This window comes from Bos mutus, chromosome 20 (assembly GCF_027580195.1).
Source record: "Bos mutus isolate GX-2022 chromosome 20, NWIPB_WYAK_1.1, whole genome shotgun sequence".
Classification (NCBI taxonomy): Eukaryota; Metazoa; Chordata; class Mammalia; order Artiodactyla; family Bovidae; genus Bos; species Bos mutus.
Window position 1 is genome coordinate 28,335,204 of NC_091636.1, and position 21,177 is coordinate 28,356,380.

The 21,177-nt window shown below is 41.7% G+C and overlaps 1 protein-coding gene across 1 annotated transcript in view; it reads left to right on the plus strand.

Moving 5' to 3' along the window:
- MCCC2 (methylcrotonyl-CoA carboxylase subunit 2) overlaps nucleotides 1–21,177 on the plus strand; it is a 78,444-nt gene that overhangs the window by 17,648 nt on the left and 39,619 nt on the right. The window contains exons 4-6 of the mRNA XM_005889342.3: nucleotides 1,120–1,221; nucleotides 4,786–4,913; nucleotides 6,392–6,504. Coding sequence (XP_005889404.2) covers nucleotides 1,120–1,221; nucleotides 4,786–4,913; nucleotides 6,392–6,504 — 343 coding nt within the window. The remainder of the gene's footprint in view (nucleotides 1–1,119; nucleotides 1,222–4,785; nucleotides 4,914–6,391; nucleotides 6,505–21,177) is intronic.

A 21,177-nucleotide genomic window follows, 5' to 3' on the forward strand; every position in this document is an offset into this window, starting at 1 on the left:
GTGGAGAGAGATGGGCTGTATATATCTGGGGAGAGGGGATTACAGGTGGATGGAGCAGCCAGTGCGAAGTTTCTGTGGTGGGAGCTGGGAGTGGGTCACAGATGCCAATATGCCGAAGGGCCCGGGAGGCCGTCTCGTGGGAGCAGAGGTTTGGTGAAGTGGGGAGTAGCGGAAGATGGGGTCAAATTCATAACGCGTTTGTGGGTCAGTGTCAGAGTTTGGACTTTTACTCTGAAAGAAATGGGGAGACTTGGTAGGACTTACCTGACTTATGTTTTGAAAAGGTATTCTGGCCACGTGTGTGAGTAGACTGTGGGGCTCGAGGGTGGAAGGGCCAGGACCAGTTAGAGAAATGAAGATTCAGAAGTATCGTTTCTGCGGACATGCACACACGTGCCCAGCCTGGAGACAAACAGCATTAACACCTGGTGTGCATTAACACACTAGTGTATATACCGTTAACACCTACACTATTTTCATGCAAATGCAGATCAGACACACTTTTTTGTTTGTTTTAGAAAAATGGAATCTTGTGTTTTATAACCCCCTTCTCCCCCTCCCCCACTGCCCTTAATGTATCTTGAACATTTAAGTGAGAGAATAATAACAGTGGCTAAGAGCCTGGTCCCCTATTAGAGAGCTTATCAAAGCAGCTCTGCCACGTACTGGTAGTCATGTGACTGCAGACAACTGACCTCATCGCTGTGTTTCAGTTTCCTCACTGGTCAGCGGGGATCCTAGTAGGATCTATAGCAGAAGGTAGTCCTGAGGACTGAATGAGTTAGCATTTCCGAAGCTCCTAGGAGAGGCTGGCACATGGTTAAGTGCTACGTAAGTGTTAGCTGCTGTTCTCTTTCTATATCAATAAGTACATCTGTACAATATCTTCAAAGATAAATGTGTTCCTTTGTGTGGCTATATTGTGTCAATCCCCAAAGTGTTCACACTAGACTTTGTTTTAGACATTCTTCCTTTTGTAAACTTTATATCCAACACACATATTTGAAACGTTGACTCATTAAAGAAAAAAAACTCTTTTCCTTTTCCATGTGTAACTATTCACATATGATTTAAAAAAAAGAAAACATTAATTCAAGCAGCATTCTTTCTTCCATTCAGGTCTCCATTCCTGGAATTATCACAGTTTGCGGGTTACCAGTTGTATGGTGATGAGGAGGTCCCCGCAGGTGGCGTTATTACAGGCATTGGGAGAGTGTCAGGGTGAGTATTCTGACCGTGCTCAGCCCCGTGAGTCAGGAAGCAGGCCGACAGGGCAGGGCATCCACCACTCAGCGCTTTGCACGTGAGTGTGTGAGTGTCATGCTAGTGATATTATTTGGATCTGAGGTTTCCTACCCAGATGTGTTAGAGTCATCTGTGGAGCTTCAAGGATAGAAAGTGAAGGGAAAAACTGCAAGCAGTGATCCTGGGGACCCAATACAAACCTTCATACTTAATCAGAATCTCCAGGGTTTGGACTTGGCGTGGGTAGTTTTCCAAGGCTCTTCAGGTGATCTCTTACACATCTAGAGCAAAAAACCGCTGTCTTAGGGGAGTAGTTCTTGGAGTGTGGTCCCTGGGGAACATCAGCCTCAAGTGAGAACTTGTTAGAAGCGTCAATGGTCAGGTCTTCCCAAAAAGTACTAAGGCATATTCAGGGAGTAGAGCCCCGAAATCAGCATTTAAACAAGCTGTCCGGATTCTCCAGTGCTATCCTTTGAGAACCGCCATAGACTTAGGGCATCTTGATCGCTAGATATTACATTTGTTTGTGTGTATTCTGTATGCTCTCACACTGACCATGCAGTCACCGTTCCTCGTACTGCAATAAACACTCCCCACTGCCTAGTTGTCTTAATCTCCACCACAATCCTGTGAGAAGGGTGCTATAATCATCACCATTCTACGGGTAAGGAAACTGCCTTGGAGTGTTAAAATAACTTGCCAAAGATCAAGCCACTGGTAAAACTTGACTTTGAGATCAGGCAGCCTGATCCAGTTGCATTTGACTCGGACTCTGATTTACGTGTGTGTCCCTCCACCTTCACCCCGTGGTTTGTGCCTTCACGGGAGGTGTGACTATAGTCGTTCACCGTTGTTGCTTCTTTCTCGCTTCCTTCTTTAACTCCTAAGCCTTACGCCCCAGTGATAAATCAGAGAGACAGAGGGGTAGGGACCAGAACACAGCCTTGCTTCATTCCACTGAAGATTTTAAACTTTGTATCAGTGCTCTTCTCAGACACCCATTCTCTGAGGTGCTCTATGAACATCAGTAGCCAGGGCTCAATATTGAGTGTATGCACTTTAGCTCACAAGATTCCATGGAGGCAGGGGCCAAGACCAGACAGATTTTGTCTTTTCCCTGAAGCTGCTCTGGTGTTGGATAGTATGACTGGAAAAGAATTCACTTATTCAAAACATCTAAAGTAGTACTTTGCTATAATTAAAGTGACCTTTCTTACATAATCATATGGTTGAATATGGTTAGCACCCTTTCTCTAGCAGATGATAGATGTTTAAACTAGTTTAAATAAAAAAAGATCTGTTGACTCTTAACTGATTTTGGGCCAAGCCAGATCTAGGAGTTCAAACAGCATCACCAGGCCACCAGGCTGGTTTTTGGTTTTGTTCCTAGGCAGTCTGTTCAAGTCTTGAGGCAGAGCTGGCCGTAGGCTTCCCCAGCTTCTGCTCTATGAGCTTAGCAGCTGCAGTAAGAGGAGAGTTCCTGAGGGCACAGACCCAGGGCCAGGGCCCATCGCTGAACCCACCACATGGACACTGAGTAGAAAGGCCTGGTCCTTGTGCTCACCTCTGAAGATGGATGGACTTTGGGGTCAGTCCTGCTAGAACCACATGGATTAAAAATAGAGAAGAAATAGTTTCTGAAAGAAAGTTTAGTTTTGTTGCCAATATAATAGATGGTGGATAGGCAAAATCAATAGGTGTCTAATACAGTGTATGTATTTTCGTTTTAGCCATGCCTTGTGGCATGCGAGATCTTACTTCCCCAAGCAGGGATCAAATCCATGCCCCATGCAGTGGAGGCATGGCTTCTTAACCACTGGACCACCAGAGGAGTCTCTAATATAATATTTTGTGGCCTTATTTTTCTTCTCATTCTGTACTATGTCTGTGCTTTTGTTCTGGTTTTTTTTGGCGGGGGAGCTGCACTAGGTCTTCATTGCTGCACGTGCTCTTTCTCTAGTTGCGGTGAGCGGGGTTATTTTCTCCAGTTGTGATGCACAGGTTTCTTATTGCGATGGGTTCTCTGTTGCAGAGCACAGTCTCTAGGATGTGCAGGCTTCAGTAGTTGCGGCACTGGGGCTCAACAGTTGTGGTTCGCATGCCCTAGAGCACGGGGTTAGTAGTTGTGGCACACGAATTTAGTTATCCTGGGGCACGTGGAATCCTCCCGGACCAGGATCGAACCAATGTCCCCTGCGTTGGAAGATGGTTTTTAAACCACTGGACCGCAAGGGAAATCCTGTGATGTTTCCATAAAACAAGTAAAAGTTACTAGTAATGTCTCTTGTGCAAGGTTGATAGAGGCAAGTGACAGAGTCAGAAGTTCAGCCTCCCTTTGCCTAACTTCATAGCCTGGGCTCTTTCCTGCACCAGAACTTCTTAGCTTTTCTAATGCAGCACCCCCAGGAAAGGGAAGAGTAACCATACTCTGGAGGTGTGGGGTTATGGCCCAGCAGCCTGCCAAGAGCCTCAGTTCCTTTTGAAGTGATTTATTTAGTATTAAAGTCATTAAAAATGTACTTCCCACTCTGTAAAATGTTAGTTATAATGTGGGAAAATGCTTGCTGTAACCTAGTGAATAAAATTGATACTCAGAGGAGAGGAACCACTTACCCTAATAAAAGAAATTTAACATTACCTAAGGTCATGGGCTCAGTTGCTGTTCTCTAGTTCATGTTCAACAAGAACTCAATAAGTTATTTTTTAGAATTCTAGAGAATATAAAGTGAGGTAACGAAAACATCATAAATATAAAGAAGATTAAATTTTGTGAAGACCACACTTCTCTCAAGTTTCGAGTGAGCCTCCAGCCCTCGGTTTTCCTGGCAGCACTCAGCAGGCTCTCTGCTGGCCCTCTTCATTCACTTTCCCACTTCTTACTAGTTGCCTGGGGGCCGTGGTACCTGACAAACAGGTTTTTGGTGAGAAAGGGTCCCACTAATGACTCATTATAGTATATGCTTTCAAAAATACTATTTTAAAATTTGCACCTGTTGTTACTTTAAGCAGGATAAATGTTGTATTTTTAACTTCTTTTAGTTTTATAGAAAAGCATATGGCAGTAACACGAAGAACTTTTGAAAATATGAAACATAAATACTTTCGATGGCTCAACTTTCCTTTTTGAAAATTACCTTCCTAAAAGGAAATGCTGAAGTTTATCACGAGGGATTTTCTCATCTCGAGACTTGGATTTGTTGTTGTTGTCGTCTTATCATGTTAGGACTGTTTCATTCAAAGAACATTGCAAAATGTGGCTTAGGTTGTCAGTTTTTCTCTGCTAACGTGGGGTGATGATTCTTTAAAAAAATAAGATATGAGTTTGTAAACTTATTAAAAGTGATTCATTTTATATAAATGAATATATGAACAGTGATTAAAGCTCCTATACCATACGATTGCCTAATGGCTATCATTAGTGATATGTGTTAATACTGGAAATTGCCAGATTGTATTGGGAATGTCTTATAATGAGATGCAGTTGGTCTTTACTTTTAAAAAATCTCTCATACTCTCTCCAATGAAATTTCTGCCTTTCAGAGTAGAATGCATGATTGTTGCCAATGATGCCACAGTCAAAGGAGGCAGCTACTATCCAGTAACTGTGAAGAAACACTTAAGAGCACAAGAAATTGCAATGCAAAACAGGCTCCCCTGCATTTACTTGGGTAAGTTATAAGAACTGTAAAATAAACTGTTATTCAGCTAGAGAAGTAAAAGATTGTTTAGAAGGATATATGACATTATCAATGGGCACTTCAAGAAGAGCTATTGGTTTCTCTCATAATTTCAAAAGAAATACTTATTCTTTGTTAAAACCCTTGGGAGGAAAGGTAAATAAGAACTACCCATTATAACATCACTGAGGAGGAATCCCTGACACTATTTTGGGGTGTGCTGTTTTTTCCTCTACATGAGTGGTGTTTTTTTCCTTCTATATATTTTTGTTTTTCTATTCATCATAATGGATTCAAACTATGAAAAAATAATAGTTAATATTTATGAGTCTCTTGAGTGTCAGATACTAGGTTAAATGCTTGAGTATGTACATAATTTGGGCAAACATAATTTAAAGAAATTTGATTTTCAGTGAAAGTAAATTTATATTTGGAATTAAAATACATTAATCATAAAATCTAAGGATATTTTTTAAAGAACATAAAAGCAAAGCAGTTTAAAATTGGCACTTCCTGGATATTAGCTTAGTTTGTAAAAACACCAGTATCTGTTGTTCATTTCTGTGAATATTTGAACAGGTACACATGAGATTTCTTTTTCCTATGAAAGTGAATTTACCTGATTGATTTAGAGTGTGAACTGCTTTGCACATATAGAAAACAACAAATGGGACCCTACAGCCTGCAACTGCTGTGCCCAACGCTGTAGGGAAAGCAGTTAAGGGCGTCGTGTTGTCTGTCTTCCTCATAGTGAATTGGAGACAGGATATAATGTATTAAACGTCAATAGAAGACTCATACTGATAGATATAAGACTAGCTAGCTTTCTGTAACTTTGGCTCTGTACGCTCACAGTATGTGCTGAACTAAGTGCTTTGCATACACTATTTCATGTCATCCTGGTAACGACCCTGTGGTACACTGCTGTTACCTTCATTTCACAGGTGGGGAAACTGAGGCATAGAATGGCTCAGAAATGCTTCTGTGGTCACACAGCTGTGAAGTAATGAAATTCTGTTTTGAATTCAGCTGACATTCTTATCCACCACTGTTATCACAGTAAAAAGAGAAACAGAAGGCGATGTGTGATAAAATTATCCCATGAATTTGGTAGATGATTTTTGGATTGTTTTTAAAGAGAGAGAGATCCATTTTCAGCTGAACTGGTTAAGGATTTTTTGCGATTTCTGGGGCTAATCCTCAAAGCAGAGAATGTCCTAAATAATTTCAAGTGGAATTTTGTATAGGGGTAGGAGAGCCTAATATGTTTGAAGAAAGCAATAGAATTTAGGGGGCTGTGTGGGAAGATTGGAGAAAGAGGCTGCAGAAGAGTTTAGAAAGACAGAGCAAATTTTTTTCTGTGAATGTAATTAAGAACTGGTGCTGTTATCATTGAGACAAGTCTTCCTGTGTATAGGATGTTTTGTTCATTGAGATGTACTTATATCTGTTATTTCCCCTGTCTTCAGTTGACTCAGGAGGGGCAAACTTACCTCGACAAGCAGAGGTATTTCCAGATCGAGATCACTTTGGCCGCATATTCTACAATCAGGCAGTTATGTCTTCTAAAAGCATTACACAGGTAATTTCTTATTAATGAGATATGTTGCTTTTTGCATCAAATGTCTTTGCTAACCAGGTATTCTGAGATGACTTAAAAGAGAATTTTACTTTTTTTTGGCTATGCCATGCAGTTTATGGGGTCTTAGTTCCCTGACTGGGGATTGAACCCAGGCCCTTGGCATTGATAGCATGGAATCCAAACCACTGGAATGCCAGGGAAGTTCCAAAAGAGAATTTAATATACAATTTAGTCTTCAAGAAATCATCTGATAACCTTATGAGATTTCCCTTGTATGTTGTCTGTCTTTTTTCTCTTGTTGCTTTTAATATTTTATCTTTGTCTTTAGTTTTTGTCCATTTGATTACTATGTGTCTTGGTGTGTTTCTCCTTTGGTTTATCTTGCTTGGGACTCTCTGTGCTTCTTGGACGTGGTTGACTATTTCCTTTTCCATGTTGGGGAAGTTTTCAGGTATTATCTCTTCAAATATTTTCTCAGGTCCTTTCTCTTTCTCTTCTGGGACCCATATAATATGAATGTTGGTGCATTTAATGTTGTCCCAGAGGTCTCTTAGGTTGTCTTTATTTCTTTACATTCTTTTTTCTATGTTCTGTTTTGCAGCATTGATTTCTACCATTCTATCTTCAGGTCACTTATCCATTCTTCTGAGTCAGTTATTCTGCTATTGATTCCTTCTAGTATATCGTTCATCTCTGTTCTTTAGTTCTTCTAGGTCTTTGGAAACATTTCTTGCATCTTCTCCATTCTTGTTACAAGATCCTGTATCATCTTCACTATCATTATTCTAAATTCTTTTTCTGGGAGGTTGCCTATTTCTACTTTGTTTAGTTGTTTTTCTGGGGATTTATCTTGTTCCTTCATCTGGGACATAATTCTATTTCTTTTCATTTTAGTTAGCCTTCTGTGATTGTGGTATTAGTTCTGAGGCTGCTAGGATTGTAGTTCTTATTTCTTCTGTCTGCCCTCTGGTGGATGAGGATAAGAGGCTTATACAAGCTTCCTGATGGGAGGGACTGGCTGTGGGCAAAACTGTCTCTTAGTTTTCCCTGGTGGGCAGGGCCATGCTCAGTAAAACTTTAATACAGTTACCTGCTGATGGGTGGGGCTGTGCTCCCTCCCTGTTAGTTGTTTGGCTTGGAACTGACCAAGTCCTTGAGTCTAGAGACTCTGTGCTGTGTGTGCTAAGTCACTTTAGTCATATCCGACTCTTAGCGAGCCTATGGACTGTAGTCCACCAGGCTCCTCTGTCCGTGGGATTCTCCAGGCAAGAGTACCAGAGTGGGTTGCCATTTCCTCCTCCAGGAGATATTCCACCCAGAGATCGAACCGGTGTCCCTTATATCTCCTGCACAGACAGATGGGCTTTTACCACTAGCACCACCTGGGAAGCCCCTTAAGGCTCTGTGATAGGGCTATTGACATCCTCCAAGAGAACTTATGCTGAGACCCATCACCCAGGGCTGCTGCTACCAGTGCCCTTCTCCCTGTGGCAGGCCACTGCCCACCCACGCCTCTGCAGGAGACCCTCACACACTCAGGGGAGGTCTGACTCCGTCTCCTGTAGGGTCAGTGCTCCTTTCCCCTGGGACCTGGGCACACATTGCTTTGTTTCTGTTTCCCCCAGTCCTGTGGAGGTCCTGTAATCCAGTCCCGCTGGCCTTCAAAGTCAGATTCCCTGGTGATTCCCAATCCCTTGGCAAGATCCCCAGGCTGGAGAGCCTGATGTGGGGTCTAGAACCTTCACAACTGTGCAAGAACTTCTTTGGTATTATTGTTCTCCAGTTTGTGGTTCACCCACCCAGCAAGATTAGCATTTGATTTTATGGTGATTGTGCCCTTCCTACCATTTCATTGCAGCTTCTCCTTTGTCCTTGGATGTGGGGTATCTTTTTTTGGTGGGTTCTGATGTTTTCCTGTTGATGGTTATTCAACAGCCAGTTATGATTTTGCTGCTCTGGCAGAAGATGAGCACAGTCCTTATACTCTGCCATCTTGAACTGATCTCAAGTACATGATAATTTCAAACTGTGATAAGTTTTATAAAGAAAAACAGAACTGGATAAAGAGACAAAGGATAATCAATACACAATTTAGTCTTTTTCCACAGAAAGCCTAGTCAGATTAATCTACTATATATGGGAATATTGTTATGCTGTAGTGAAAAAAAAAAAAAAAAAAGGTTAGTTCCAAAGGAAACGAGTTTTTAAAAAGGAAAGGACACTGAGTAATTGCTATTTTAGGATGATACTCTGGAGCAATTCTAGTATATGTATGAGGAGACATCCATAAGAATGTTACTTGTAGCACTATTTTTTGTAACAAAGGTTAAAGAACGCAGTAAATGACCTTTCATGGGATAGTTACAACCTTCACCTGTTAAAATGAATGAACTATGGATTAAATGTAAGACCAGAAACTATAAAACTCTTAGAGGAAAGCATAGGCAGAACACTCTTTGACATAAATCACATCAAGACCCTCTATGACCCACCTCCTAAAGTAATGGAAATAAAAACAAAAATAAACAAGTGGGAACTAATTAAACTTAAAAGCTTTTGCACAGTGAAGGAGACTATAAACAAAGTAAAAATATAACCCTCAATAGGAGAAAATAATAGCAAATGAAACAACTGACAAAGGATTAATTTCTAAAATATATGAGCAGCTCATTCAACTCAATACCAGAAAAACAAACAACCCAATCAAAAAGTGGACAGAGGACCTAAACAGATATTTCTCCAAAGAAGACATACAGGTGGCTAATAAACACATGAAGAGATACTCAATATCACTCATTATTAAAGAAATGCAAATCAAAACTACAATAAGATATCACCTCACACCACTTAGAATGGCCATCATCAAAAAATCTACAACAATAAATGCTGGAAAAGATGTGGAGAAAAGGGAACCCTCTTGCACTGTTGATGGGAATGCAAATTAATATAGCTGCTATGGTAAACAGTATGGAAATTTCTTAAAAAAACCAGGAGTCAAACTACCAGCAATGCCACTACTGGGCATATATACCCTGAGAAAACCATAATTGAAAAAGACACACATACTCCAATGTTCATTGCAGTACTATTTACAATAGCTAGAAAATGGAAGCAACCTAGAAGTTCATCGACAGATGAATAGATAAAGAAGTTGTGGTGCATATATATAGTGAAGTATTACTCTGCCATAAAAAGGAATGCATTTGAGTCAGTTTTAATGAGGTGGCTGAACCTAGAGCCTATTACACAGAGTGAGGTAAGTCAGAAAGAGAAAGACAAGTATCGTATATTAACATATAGATACAGAGTCTAGAAGGGTGGTACTGGTGACCCTATCAGCAAGACGGTGATGGAGATGCAGACATAGAGAACAGACTTGTGGACACAGTGGGGAAAGGAGAGGGTGGGACAGATTGAGAGAGTAGCACTGAAACATATACGTTACCATGGGTACAATCAGATAGCCACTGAAAATTTGTTGTATCATGCAGGAGCTCAAATACAGAGCTCTGTGACAACCTAGGGGGTGGGATGGGGTGGGAGGTAGGAGGGAGGTTCAAAAAGGAGAGAACATATGTATACCTATGCCTGATTCATGTTGATGTATTGCAGAAACCATCACAATATTGTAAAGCAAGTATCCTCCAACTAAAAATAAATTAAAAAAAAAAATGAACAAACTAGAATTGTATGCATCAACAGAAATAAGTCGCAAAGAATATATTGGGTTAAAAAAAAGTAAATATATAACCAGTTGCTCTGTATGCAAATGTTAAATATATCAAATAACCTATTATTTGTGTCTAAACAGGTACATGGGAAAGATACACTCAACTTTAGAACAGTGGTTTCTTTTGAGGTGGGAGGGAGGAGAAAAAGGCCAGTAGGAGGTCTGTAGAGCCTTCAACTGTATCTGAAATATTTTATTCTTTTAAAAAAATTCAGAAGTAAAGTTAGCCAAATGTCAAGATTTATTGAGACTGGGTATTAGGTAAAGAATATTTATTTTATTCTAATCTTTTTGTATGTTTAAAATATTTAATAATACTGCTGCCATTCCTTTGGGTTTTTTGTTGTTGTTATTGAATTTCTTAAGTTTTTAGTATTTTTATTAATACTCTAATTAGTCATCACCTGCAATTATTGTATCTCTTCTTTATATTCTACCAATACAATGTATTGTTATTTTTATTCTATATTCTATTGTTACTGTTATGTGACGCTGGTGGTAAAGAACTCTCCTGCCAATGCAGGAGACCTAAGAGATGCAAGTTCCATCCCTGGGGCCAGAAAGATCCCCTGGAGAAGGAAATCGCAATCCACTCTAGTATTCTTGCTTGGAAAACTTCATGGACAGAGGAGCCTGCTGGGCTAGATTCCATGGGGTCGCAAAGAGTCAGACACGGCTAAGTGACTTAGCAGATTACTGTTATATGACGACCTTGCCTATCTCTGTGCCTTGTTTATCTAAACAGAAACTTCAACTTTGTTTACTTTTGCACAGTCAGCCCTTTCATCCATTATCTGGTAAGAAATTCTTATTGTGATCTTTTGTCTTTTAGGAGAAATTTCTGGAGGCTAGATGTCTGAAATCAAGGTAGCGCCAGGGCCACGGTGCTTCACAAGGCTGTAAGAAAGACTCTGTTCATCTCCTTGGGTTTCCGATGGCTCCAGGCGTTCCCTCGGCGTGTGGCCGCATGACTCCGGTTTCTGTCTCAGTCTTCACATGGCCTCCTCTTCTGTGTCCCATCTCCTCCTTATAAGGGCTCTTGTCACTGGATTACCCCTGGGTAATCCAGAATGATCTTATCTCAAGATCCTTAACTTAATTACATCTGCAAAGACCTCCCCCACCCCCCCAGCCTACCCCCCCTTTCACCCCCCAGTAAGATCACATTCACAGGTTCCAGAGATTCGAGTGTGGACATTCAACCCACTGTAGACTTCTGTCACCTTGCATGCTTCTTCTGTGCTCTGGCTTTCGGTTCATGTAGCTTCTGTAGAAACCACAAAATACGTCAACCAACATCCAGCAAATATTTGTGGAGAAGCTACTTTAAGCCAGGCCCTGCACTGGTGAATAAAACTAGGTAGAGTCTCTGCTCCTGTGGAACCTGGAGCTTAAAGAGTGTTTTAAAAACTGAGACTTTTTACAATTAAAAGTGTCCTATATTTTTAATAAGCAATTTTCTGCTTATCATAAAATAGTATGTCTGAGGCATTTGACTGAATGCCTTCAGTTTGCGTATTTAATTTGTGTTTCCTGAAATGTTTTAAAAATTTTATTCATTTATTTGTTTTTGACTGCACTGGGTCTTCATTGCTGTGTGGGCGTTCTCTACCTGCGGCAGGCGGGACTGTTCTCTGTTGGGCTGTGCCGTGCCAGGGCCTCTCGTTGCCGTAGCTTCTCTTGTTGTGGATCACAGGCTCTAGAGTGTGGATTCAGTAGCTGTGGCGCATGGGCTTAGCTGATCCACGGCATATGAAATCTTTCCAGACCAGGGATCAAACCCACGTTCCCTCTATTGGCGGGTGGATTCTTAACTGCTGGACCAAGAGGAAAGTCCATATTTCCTAAAAATTTTAACATCAGTATTTCCTTAATTGAGCTCCTTCTCTTAACATTTGTTTTTTTGTATTTCATGCCAGTAGGATGTTTGTGGTTAAGGTTTGCCTTCCTGTATTCTTTTTTTTTTAAATAAATATTTATTTATTTGACTGCCCTCAGTCAAATAGTTGCAGCATACAGGATCTTTTAGTTGTGGCGTGTGGGATCTGGTTCCCTGACCAGGGATCTAATTCAGGCCCCTGTATTAAGAGCACGGAGGCTTAGCCAGTGGATCACCAGGGAAGTACCCCTCTATTCTATGAACCTTGTCGAATTAAAAAAAATCTAATTGTTGTCGTACACTAGCATCTGGGGTGCCTCTTCTAGTCTTTTCCCCAATATATGAATGCTAAACTGGTTATCTGCACTGAAGCTTTACTGAAAAACTCAAGATATTTGTGAGCACTATTCTATCCTGTTGACTTCCCCTTCATTTTTTTTTTTTAAAGAACAAGTACCCCAAAAAATAAGGCCCAAAGAAAAGGACCTTTTCTAACTTCTGCTGTTCCATGAAGCTTTTCTTCCTCCCTGGATTACCAGACTTCTTACGATTTAGCCCAGTATCTTCATTCCTGACTGCTTAGTCTCCTAAAAACCTTGTTGCCCTCAGAAGTTCCTGCTAACATTAACCTCCTGGAGACCACACAGATTGTTTGTTTTGTCATTTTTCCCTTTCCTGAAGTTCTCCGTGTGTGTGTGTTTGTTGCTCAGTTCAGTTCAGTTCAGTCATTCAGATGTGTCTGACTCTTTGCGACCCCATGAATTACAGCACGCCAGGCCTCCCTGTCCATCACCAACTCCCGAAGTTCATTCAAACTCACGTCCATCGAGTCAGTGATGCCATCCAGCCATCTCATCCTCTGTCATCCCCTTCTCCTCCTGCCCCCAATCCCTCCCAGCATCAGGGTCTTTTCCAATGAGTCAACTCTTCACATGAGGTGGCCAAAGTACTGGAGTTTCAGCTTTAGCATCATTCCTTCCAAAGAACACCCAGGGCTGATCTCCCTTCAGAATGGACTGGTTGGATCTCCTTGCAGTCCAAGAGACTCTCAAGAGTCTTCTCCAACACCACAGTTCAAAAGCATCAATTCTTTGGCATTCAGCTTTCTTCACAGTCCAATTCTCACATCCATACATGACTACTGGAAAAACCATAGCCTTGACTAGACGGACCTTTGTTGGCAAAGTAATGTCTCTGCTTTTCAGTATGCTCTCTAGGTTGGTTATAACTTTCCTTCCAAGGAGTAAGCGTCTTTTAATTTCATGGCTGCAATCACCATCTTCAGTGATTTTGGAGCCCCCCAAAGTAAAGTCTGACACTGTTTCCACTGTTTCCCATCTATTTCCCATGAAGTATGGAACCAGATGCCATGATCTTCATTTTCTGAATGTTGAGCTTTAAGCCAACTTTTTCATTCTCCTCTTTCACTTTCATCAAGAGGCTCTTTAGTTCCTCTTCACTTTCTGCCTTAAGGGTGGTGTCATCTCCATATCTGAGATTATTGATATTTCCCCTGGCAATCTTGATTCCAGCTTGTGCTTCTTCCAGCCCAGTGTTTCTCATGATGTACTCTGCATATAAGTTAAATAAGCAGGGTGAAAATATACAGCCTTGATGTACTCCTTTTCTTATTTGGAACCAGTCAGTTGTTCCATGTCCAGTTCTAACTGTTGCTTCCTGATTTGCATATAGGTTTCTCAAGAGGCCGGTCAGGTGGTCTGGGATTCCCATCTCTTTCAGAATTTTCCACAGTTTATTGTGATCCACACAGTCAAAGGCTTTGGCGTAGTCAATAAAGCAGAAATAGATGTTTTTCTGGAACTCTCTTGCTTTTTCCATGATCCAGCAGATGTTGGCAATTTGATCTCTGGTTCCTCTGCCTTTTCTAAAACCAGCTTGAACATCTGGAAGTTCATGGTTCATGTATTGCTGAAGCCCGGCTTGGAGAATTTTGAGCATTACTTTACTAGCGTGTGAGATGAGTACAATTGTGCAGTAGTTTGAGCATTCTTTGGCATTGCCTTTCTTTGGGATTGAAATGAAAACTGACCTTTTCCAGTCCTGTGGCCACTGCTGAGTTTTCCAAATTTGCTAGCATATTGAGTGCACACTTTCCCAGCATCATCTTTCAGGATTTGAAATAGCTCAACTGGAATACCATCACCTCCGCTAGCTTTGTTCGTAGTGATGCTTTCTAAGGCCCACTTGACTTCACATTCCAGGATGTCTGGCTCTAGGTAAGTGATCACACAATCGTGATTATCTTGGTCATGAAGATCTTTTTTGTACAGTTCTTCTGTGTATTCTTGCCACCTCTTCTTAATATCTTCTGCTTCTGTTAGGTCCATACCATTTCTGTCCTTTATCAAGCCCATCTTTGCATGAAATGTTCCCTTGGTATCTCTAATTTTCTTGAAGAGATCTCTAGTCTTTCCCATTCTGTTGTTTTCCTCTATTTCTTTGCATTGATGGCTGAGGAAGGCTTTCTTAGCTCTTCTTGCTATTCTTTGGAAGTCTGCATTCAGATGCTTATATCTTTCCTTTCCTCCTTTGCTTTTCGCTTCTCTTCTTTTCACAGCTATTTGTAAGGCCTCCCCAGACAGCCATTTTTTTGCATTTCTTTTCCATGGAGATGGTCTTGATCCCTGTCTCCTGTACAATGTCACGAACCTCCATCCATAGTTCATCAGGCACTCTGTCTATCAGATCTAGTCCCTTAAATCTGTTTCTCACTTTCACTGTATAATATAAGGAATTTGATTTAGGTCAATACCTGAATGGTCTAGGGTTTTCCCTACTTTCTTCAATTTAAGTCTGAATTTGGCAATAAGGAGTTTGTGATCTGAGCCACAGTCAGCTCCCGGTCTTGTTTTTGTTGACTGTATAGAGCTTCTCCATCTTTGGCTGCAAAGAATATAATCAATCTGATTTCAGTGTTGACCATCTGGTGATGTCCATGTGTAGAGTCTTCTCTTGTGTTGTTGGAAGAGGGTGTTTGCTATGACCAGTGCATTCTCTTGGCAAAACTCTATTAGCTTTTGCCCTGCTTCATTCTGTATTCCAAGGCCAAATTTACCTGTTACTCCAGGTGTTTCTTGACTTCCTACTTTTGCATTCCAGTCTCCTATAATGAAAAGGACATCTTTTTGGGGTGTTAGTTCTAAAAGGTCTTGTAGGTCTTCATAGAATTGTTCAACTTCAGCTTCTTCAGCGTTACTGGTTGGGATGTAGACTTGGATTACTGTGATATTGAGTGGTTTGCCTTGGAAACAAACAGATCATTCTGTTGTTTTTGAGATTGCATCCAAGTACTGCATTTTGGACTCTTGTTGACCATGATGGCTACTCCATTTCTTCTAAGGGATTCGTGCCTGCGGTAGTAGATATAATGGTCATCTGAGTTAAATTCACCCATTCCAGTCGCTGATTTCAGTTCATTCCAGTCCATTTCAGTTCGCTGATCCCTAGACTGTCGACGTTCACTCTTGCCATCTCCTGTTTGACCACTTCCAATTTGCCTTGATTCATGGACCTGACTTTCCAGGTTCCTATGCAATATTGTTCTTTACAGCATTGGACCTTGCTTCTATCACCAGTCACATCCACAACTGGGTATTGTTTTTGCTTTGGCTCCATCCCTTCATTCTTTCTGTAGTTATTTTTCCACTGATCTCCAGTAGCATATTGGGCCTCTACTGACCTGGGGAGTTCCTCTTTCAGTATCCTATCATTTTGCCTTTTCATACTGTTCATGGGGTTCTCAAGGCAAGAATACTGAAGTGGTTTGCCATTCCCTTCTCCAGTGGACCACATTCTGTCAACCTCTCCACCATGACTTGCCTGTCTTGGGTTGCCCCACGGGCATGGCTTAGTTTCATTGAGTTAGACAAGGCTGTGGTCCTAGTGTGATTAGACTGACTAGTTTTCTGTGAGTATGGTTTCAGTGTGTTTGCCCTCTGAAGCCCTCTTGCAACACCTACCGTCTTATTTGGGTTTCTCTTACCTTGGACGTGGGATATCTCTTCACGGCTGCTCCAGCAAAGCGCAGCCACTGCTCCTTACCTTGAACGAGGGATATCTCCTCACCGCTGCCCCTCCTGACCTTGAACGTGGAATAGCTCCTCCAGGCCCTCCTGCACCCACGCAGCCATCTGAGATGGATGGTGGCATCCATTTTAGATGCTACCTTTTCCAGGAAAACTTCTGAGAATCCCTTACTGGAAGTCATCTTTTCTTCCCCCAACTCCCGTCCGTAACTCTTGCACTTTGCCTTACTAGTGGCATTTATCCCTTTTATCTAGACATATCCTGACTAATTTCCTTTACTAAACTCTATGCCACTTGGGATTAGAGACGGTATTGGATTATTTACATCCCAACACATGTATTTGTCTACCTAATAATTTATTAAAAGAGTGAAACCCTTTATGGCTATAAAGTGGTTCTGTTTCTTTTGTTTTAATCATTGGCAGGCATATTCTTTTACCACTGGGCCATCTGGAAAATCCCATGTTTTATTATTTACTGTATTTAAGATGTTAGCTTAGATGGATTGTTAAAAACAATCTTTTTTTTTCTTGTATTTTACCGCATAAAGCAATCACTATTATAACCACAGTTATGTTATATGCGTGCATTTTGATAGTGAGCTCTATGTGCTGTGCCGTGTCTGACTCTTTGCAGTCCTGTGGACTGAAGGCGGCCAGGCTCCTCCATCCATGGGATTCTCCAGACAAGAACATTGGAGTGGGTTGCCATATCATTCTCCAGGGGATCTTCCCAGCAGAGGCATCAACCCTCATCTCCTGTGCCTCCTGTACTGACAGGTGGATTCTTTCCCACTGAACGACCTGGGAAGCCCAGTGAGCACTAACTTGCTATGTTGGTTCAATTCCTGTTTTCCTCCCCAAGATTGGTTTTTATTTAATATTATTAACCTTGACCATTTTAAATCCATTTATCCATTTCTAAGAAGTATGTCTCGTACAACGATATCTCTGTTATGTCCTATATTTTGCAGCTGTAAAGATGTGACTAGATTCCTACAGATCTTCCAGATCCAATAATTTTGTTTCTGGACTCGAGAAAAAACAGTTAACTAGATACACTCTGTATTCTCTCCTGTTTCATTTTTCCTTACTTTCTCATAGGTTTTAGGACCCCTGATTTGTTTTTGAAGTTTAAAGACTTGGCATATTGGTGTCCATTAGTGTTTAATTTCTTTTGTGGCTCCCGCGTTGCTGACTTTTTAAGTGTGAGACTTCCAGTTCTCTTCAGAAGTGGGATCTTGGTGTTTCTTTTCTTCAGATCTTACATTACCATTAATTTTTATAGTCTAGTGAGAGTCTAGTCTGGACTGATCTTTGCTCTGATGCATTAATTCTCTTCCTTGTTTTACTGTGATCCTTACTACACCAGCAACAAATGTTTCTGTTTTTATTAGCAGTTTATTTCTTCTGATTCAGGCATTATTCCCCTAGCCGTGCTAGTTGCAGCTCCTCGGGCCTTTCTTCCTTTCTTCTTCTTTGTATTTCTGCCCATTCTTCTTTTTGGAGATGTACCTGAAATTATTCTCAAATGTCCTTACTTTCCTCTGTTTCTTACCATTTCCTTCTTATCCCCTTTGGCTTAGCTTATTTTTGTAATTTATTTTTGGTTCAGACCTTGGTAAATGTTTGGAGGGTCTTAGGATAAACACTGAGTATTATTTTTGAAATGCACTTGAACTTGCTTATGAAACCAGACAGGGTCAGGGGTAGAAGAAACCACTCTGTTTGATTGTTTTGAAGTTCTCTGATAAAAAGCTTGGAGCAGAAGCAGAATGTTCTGGGTAAGGTGGATTTTTTGTTTTCTATGTACATTTTGTCCTATCCACTGGGCACAGATAAGCATGCATGTTCTAGGATCAACAGTGTGATCAGATGGTTTAGTTGATAATATTCTTAAATTCTAGACAGCTATTGACTTGATATGTGTATATTATGGCTTTTATTTTTTTAATGGTAACTCTTTAGGTGCCTTATGCTCAGTCATGTCCTACTCTTTGTGACTCCATGGAGTGTAGCCTGCCAGGCTCCTCTGTCCATGGGATTTTCCGGGCGAAAATACTGGAGTGTGTTGCCATTTCCTTCTCCAGGGGATCTTCCCCACCCAAGGATAGAAGCAAATAGTGTGATACAGGCAGTATTTGCTTTCTGCATTACTTTGAAAGGAAAAAGGAATAAGATGAGAGATTTAAAAAAATATATAGTTTAATGGCTTTTCCATCAAGCAGCTGAAAATCTCTGTCCCCAAGTTCTGTTACATTTATCAGAGAGAGCCTTTGAACTGCATGGTCTTCTGCAATTTTTCAGTGGAAAGATGGAGGTCTAAGGTTCACACAGCTTCTCAGAATTAGATGTAAAACCTCTTGACTTCACCTCAGAGACCCCGTCCACAGGGCAGGCTGCTGACCTACAATATGTAATTTGTTTTTGGTGCAGTGACAACCAGTCTCTGTTTGTGCAGACAAAGCCTGGAGGGTAATGCAGGTTTGTCTAAAGTTTTTCCAGTCTCTTCCCTCTGTTCTTTAGCCTCTCGTTTCCTTTCTTTGACAGCGTTTGCTGTGCTGCCCGCGGCGGTGATGACGAGGATTGTTGCTGTCAGTTACACATCATTCTTAGCCTCCTCGCTGTTTTCTTGCTCTGGATTCCAGTTTTTGAGTCGCCATGGCCCTGCTGACCCTGCAGGAGGGGTCTCTTGGTTTGTCTGTGTCACAGAGCAGGCCCACCTCAAAGGTGAAGGAGTGGACAGTGGCCTCTCCTTGGAGCTGGCGGGAGGTCTCGTGTTCTCATGCAGATGAGGGGCGCTGTGACGTCTCTGCTGACACAGTGCCTGGGCTGTGTCACCCACACAGCCAAAGCTATGCTGAGTGTGGCCCGAGCGGCTTATGGCCACAGAGCTTCCTTATGTCCTTTTAGTGTCCTCTTGGTAGAGAAAGCAGCAGAATCTCCTTTCTGGGGTTCTGGATCCCTTGTTCAGTGTGGCCCAGTGTTAGGTCTTCACTGCACTCTGGACAAATGCTTCGGGGCCTGGAAAGTCCTCAGTGCTGTTTGGGCCCTGGGGTCCCCACGCTCTGTGAGAAATAGCGGTAGGCACAGAGGCAGAACTCTCAGTGCATGCTCACTCTATTTGTGAGTGAGTGAAGGACTCAGAATTAAATACAGAAGAGGAGATTGTGTGACACTGGTGACTTCACTGTGTTCTTTTATTTCTATTTTCAGAATTTGCTTTAGCGATATTAAGTTTGTGTTGGATGCTTAGAACTAGAATAGCCTCTCTTTCTTATTGATGAAAAATGTGAGGATATTGATTCTTATATACTTAGTCACTCTAACTCTTGTGCTTTGTTTTAATTTTATAAGTTTTATAGAAAAGTAATTTATTGAGGTATATTTCACATACTATACAATTTACTCATTTAATATGTATAATTCAGTGGTTTTTAGGATATTTACAGGGTTGAATCAATTTTAAACAACTTTAAATGACTTTAAAACAACTTTAAATGACTCCAGAAGGAAATACCACACCCATTGGCAGTTAATCTCATTTTTTAACTTAGTCCCTCCAGGTAACCTATGGATGTGCCTCTTCTGGACATTTTGTATAGATGGAATTGCACAGTAAGTGGTCTTTTGTGACTGGTTTCTTTCACTTAGCGTAATGGCTTCACAGTTTATCCCTGTCTCTCCCTTGGTTTCTCACCACTCTCTGGGTGGTACAGAGTGCTAGTGCTGGTCTGGCTCCCACCTCTGGACTAGAGGAGCAGTTCACAGACACTTAAAGAGCAACAGCAACAAAGCACTTCAAACGCGGGTTATCCCAGGTCTTCAGATGTGCCTCAGTTGCAGTCACATGCTGCTGCTGCTGCTGCTAAGTCGCATCAGTCGTGTTCGACTCTGTGCGACCCCAGAGACGGCAGCCCACCAGGCTCCCCTGTCCCTGGGATTCTCCAAGCAAGAACACTGGAGTGGGTTGCCATTTCCTTCTCCAATGCATGAAAGTGAAAAGTGAAAGTGAAGTCGCTCAGTCATGTCCGACTCTTAGTGACCCCATGGACTGCAGCCTACCAGGCTCCTCCGTCCATGGGATTTTCCAGGCAAGAGTACTGGAGTGGGGTGCCATTGCCTTCTCTGCAGTCACATGAGGGAGATGGTTTTTGATCTCTGTATTAGTTCTCCGTTACTGCAGAACAAATTATCCCCAAACATAGCAGTTTAAAACAACAATGCTTATTGTCTTGCAGTTTCTATGGATTCAGGGTCTGAGCACAGCTTAGCTGGATCTTGGAGCTCTCCTCTTAGCTGGATCACGTGACTGACTGCATCCTCTCAAGGCTCCACCCTGTATCACTGGCTGATGGCAGGATTCGGTCCTCTGCAGGCCTTTCTTAGTTCCTTTTGAGCTGTTGTATGTTCTTTCCTGCTGTGTGCCTCTCCATACAGCATATCACAGCATGTCAGCTGCTGCATTAGAGTGTGCAAGCAGGTGGGCAAGAGAGAGGCCAGCAAGACACAAGACATGGTCTCTCATACCCTGGGCACAGCAGTGACGTCCCATCACTCACCATATTCCATTTGTTAGAGGCATATCACCAGACCCACCACACACTCAAGGCAATGGGATCATACAGGACGTGAATACCAAGAGTCTAGGATGATGAAGTGGGGTGGGGGGTGTTTTAGAAGTTGCCTGCCACACTATCCCACTCATTACTAAGCAAAGGTCTTCTCTATACGTTTGTGATGTCTTCTCTGGCTTTGGAGAAGTGGATTGTTGATTTCCTTGATTATAGAGCTTCTGCAGAGAAAAGGCATCTGAAGTGTTCTTTGTTTTAGTTTTTCAGTCTCTCAGTCGTGTCTGACTCTTTGTGACCCCATGGACTACAGCATGCCAGGCTTCCCTGTCCTTCCCTATCTCTCAGTTTGCTCAAACTCATGTCCATTGAGTTGCTGATGCCATCTAACCATCTTATCTTCTGTCGCCCCCTTCTCCTCCTGCCCTCAATCTTTCCAGCATCAAG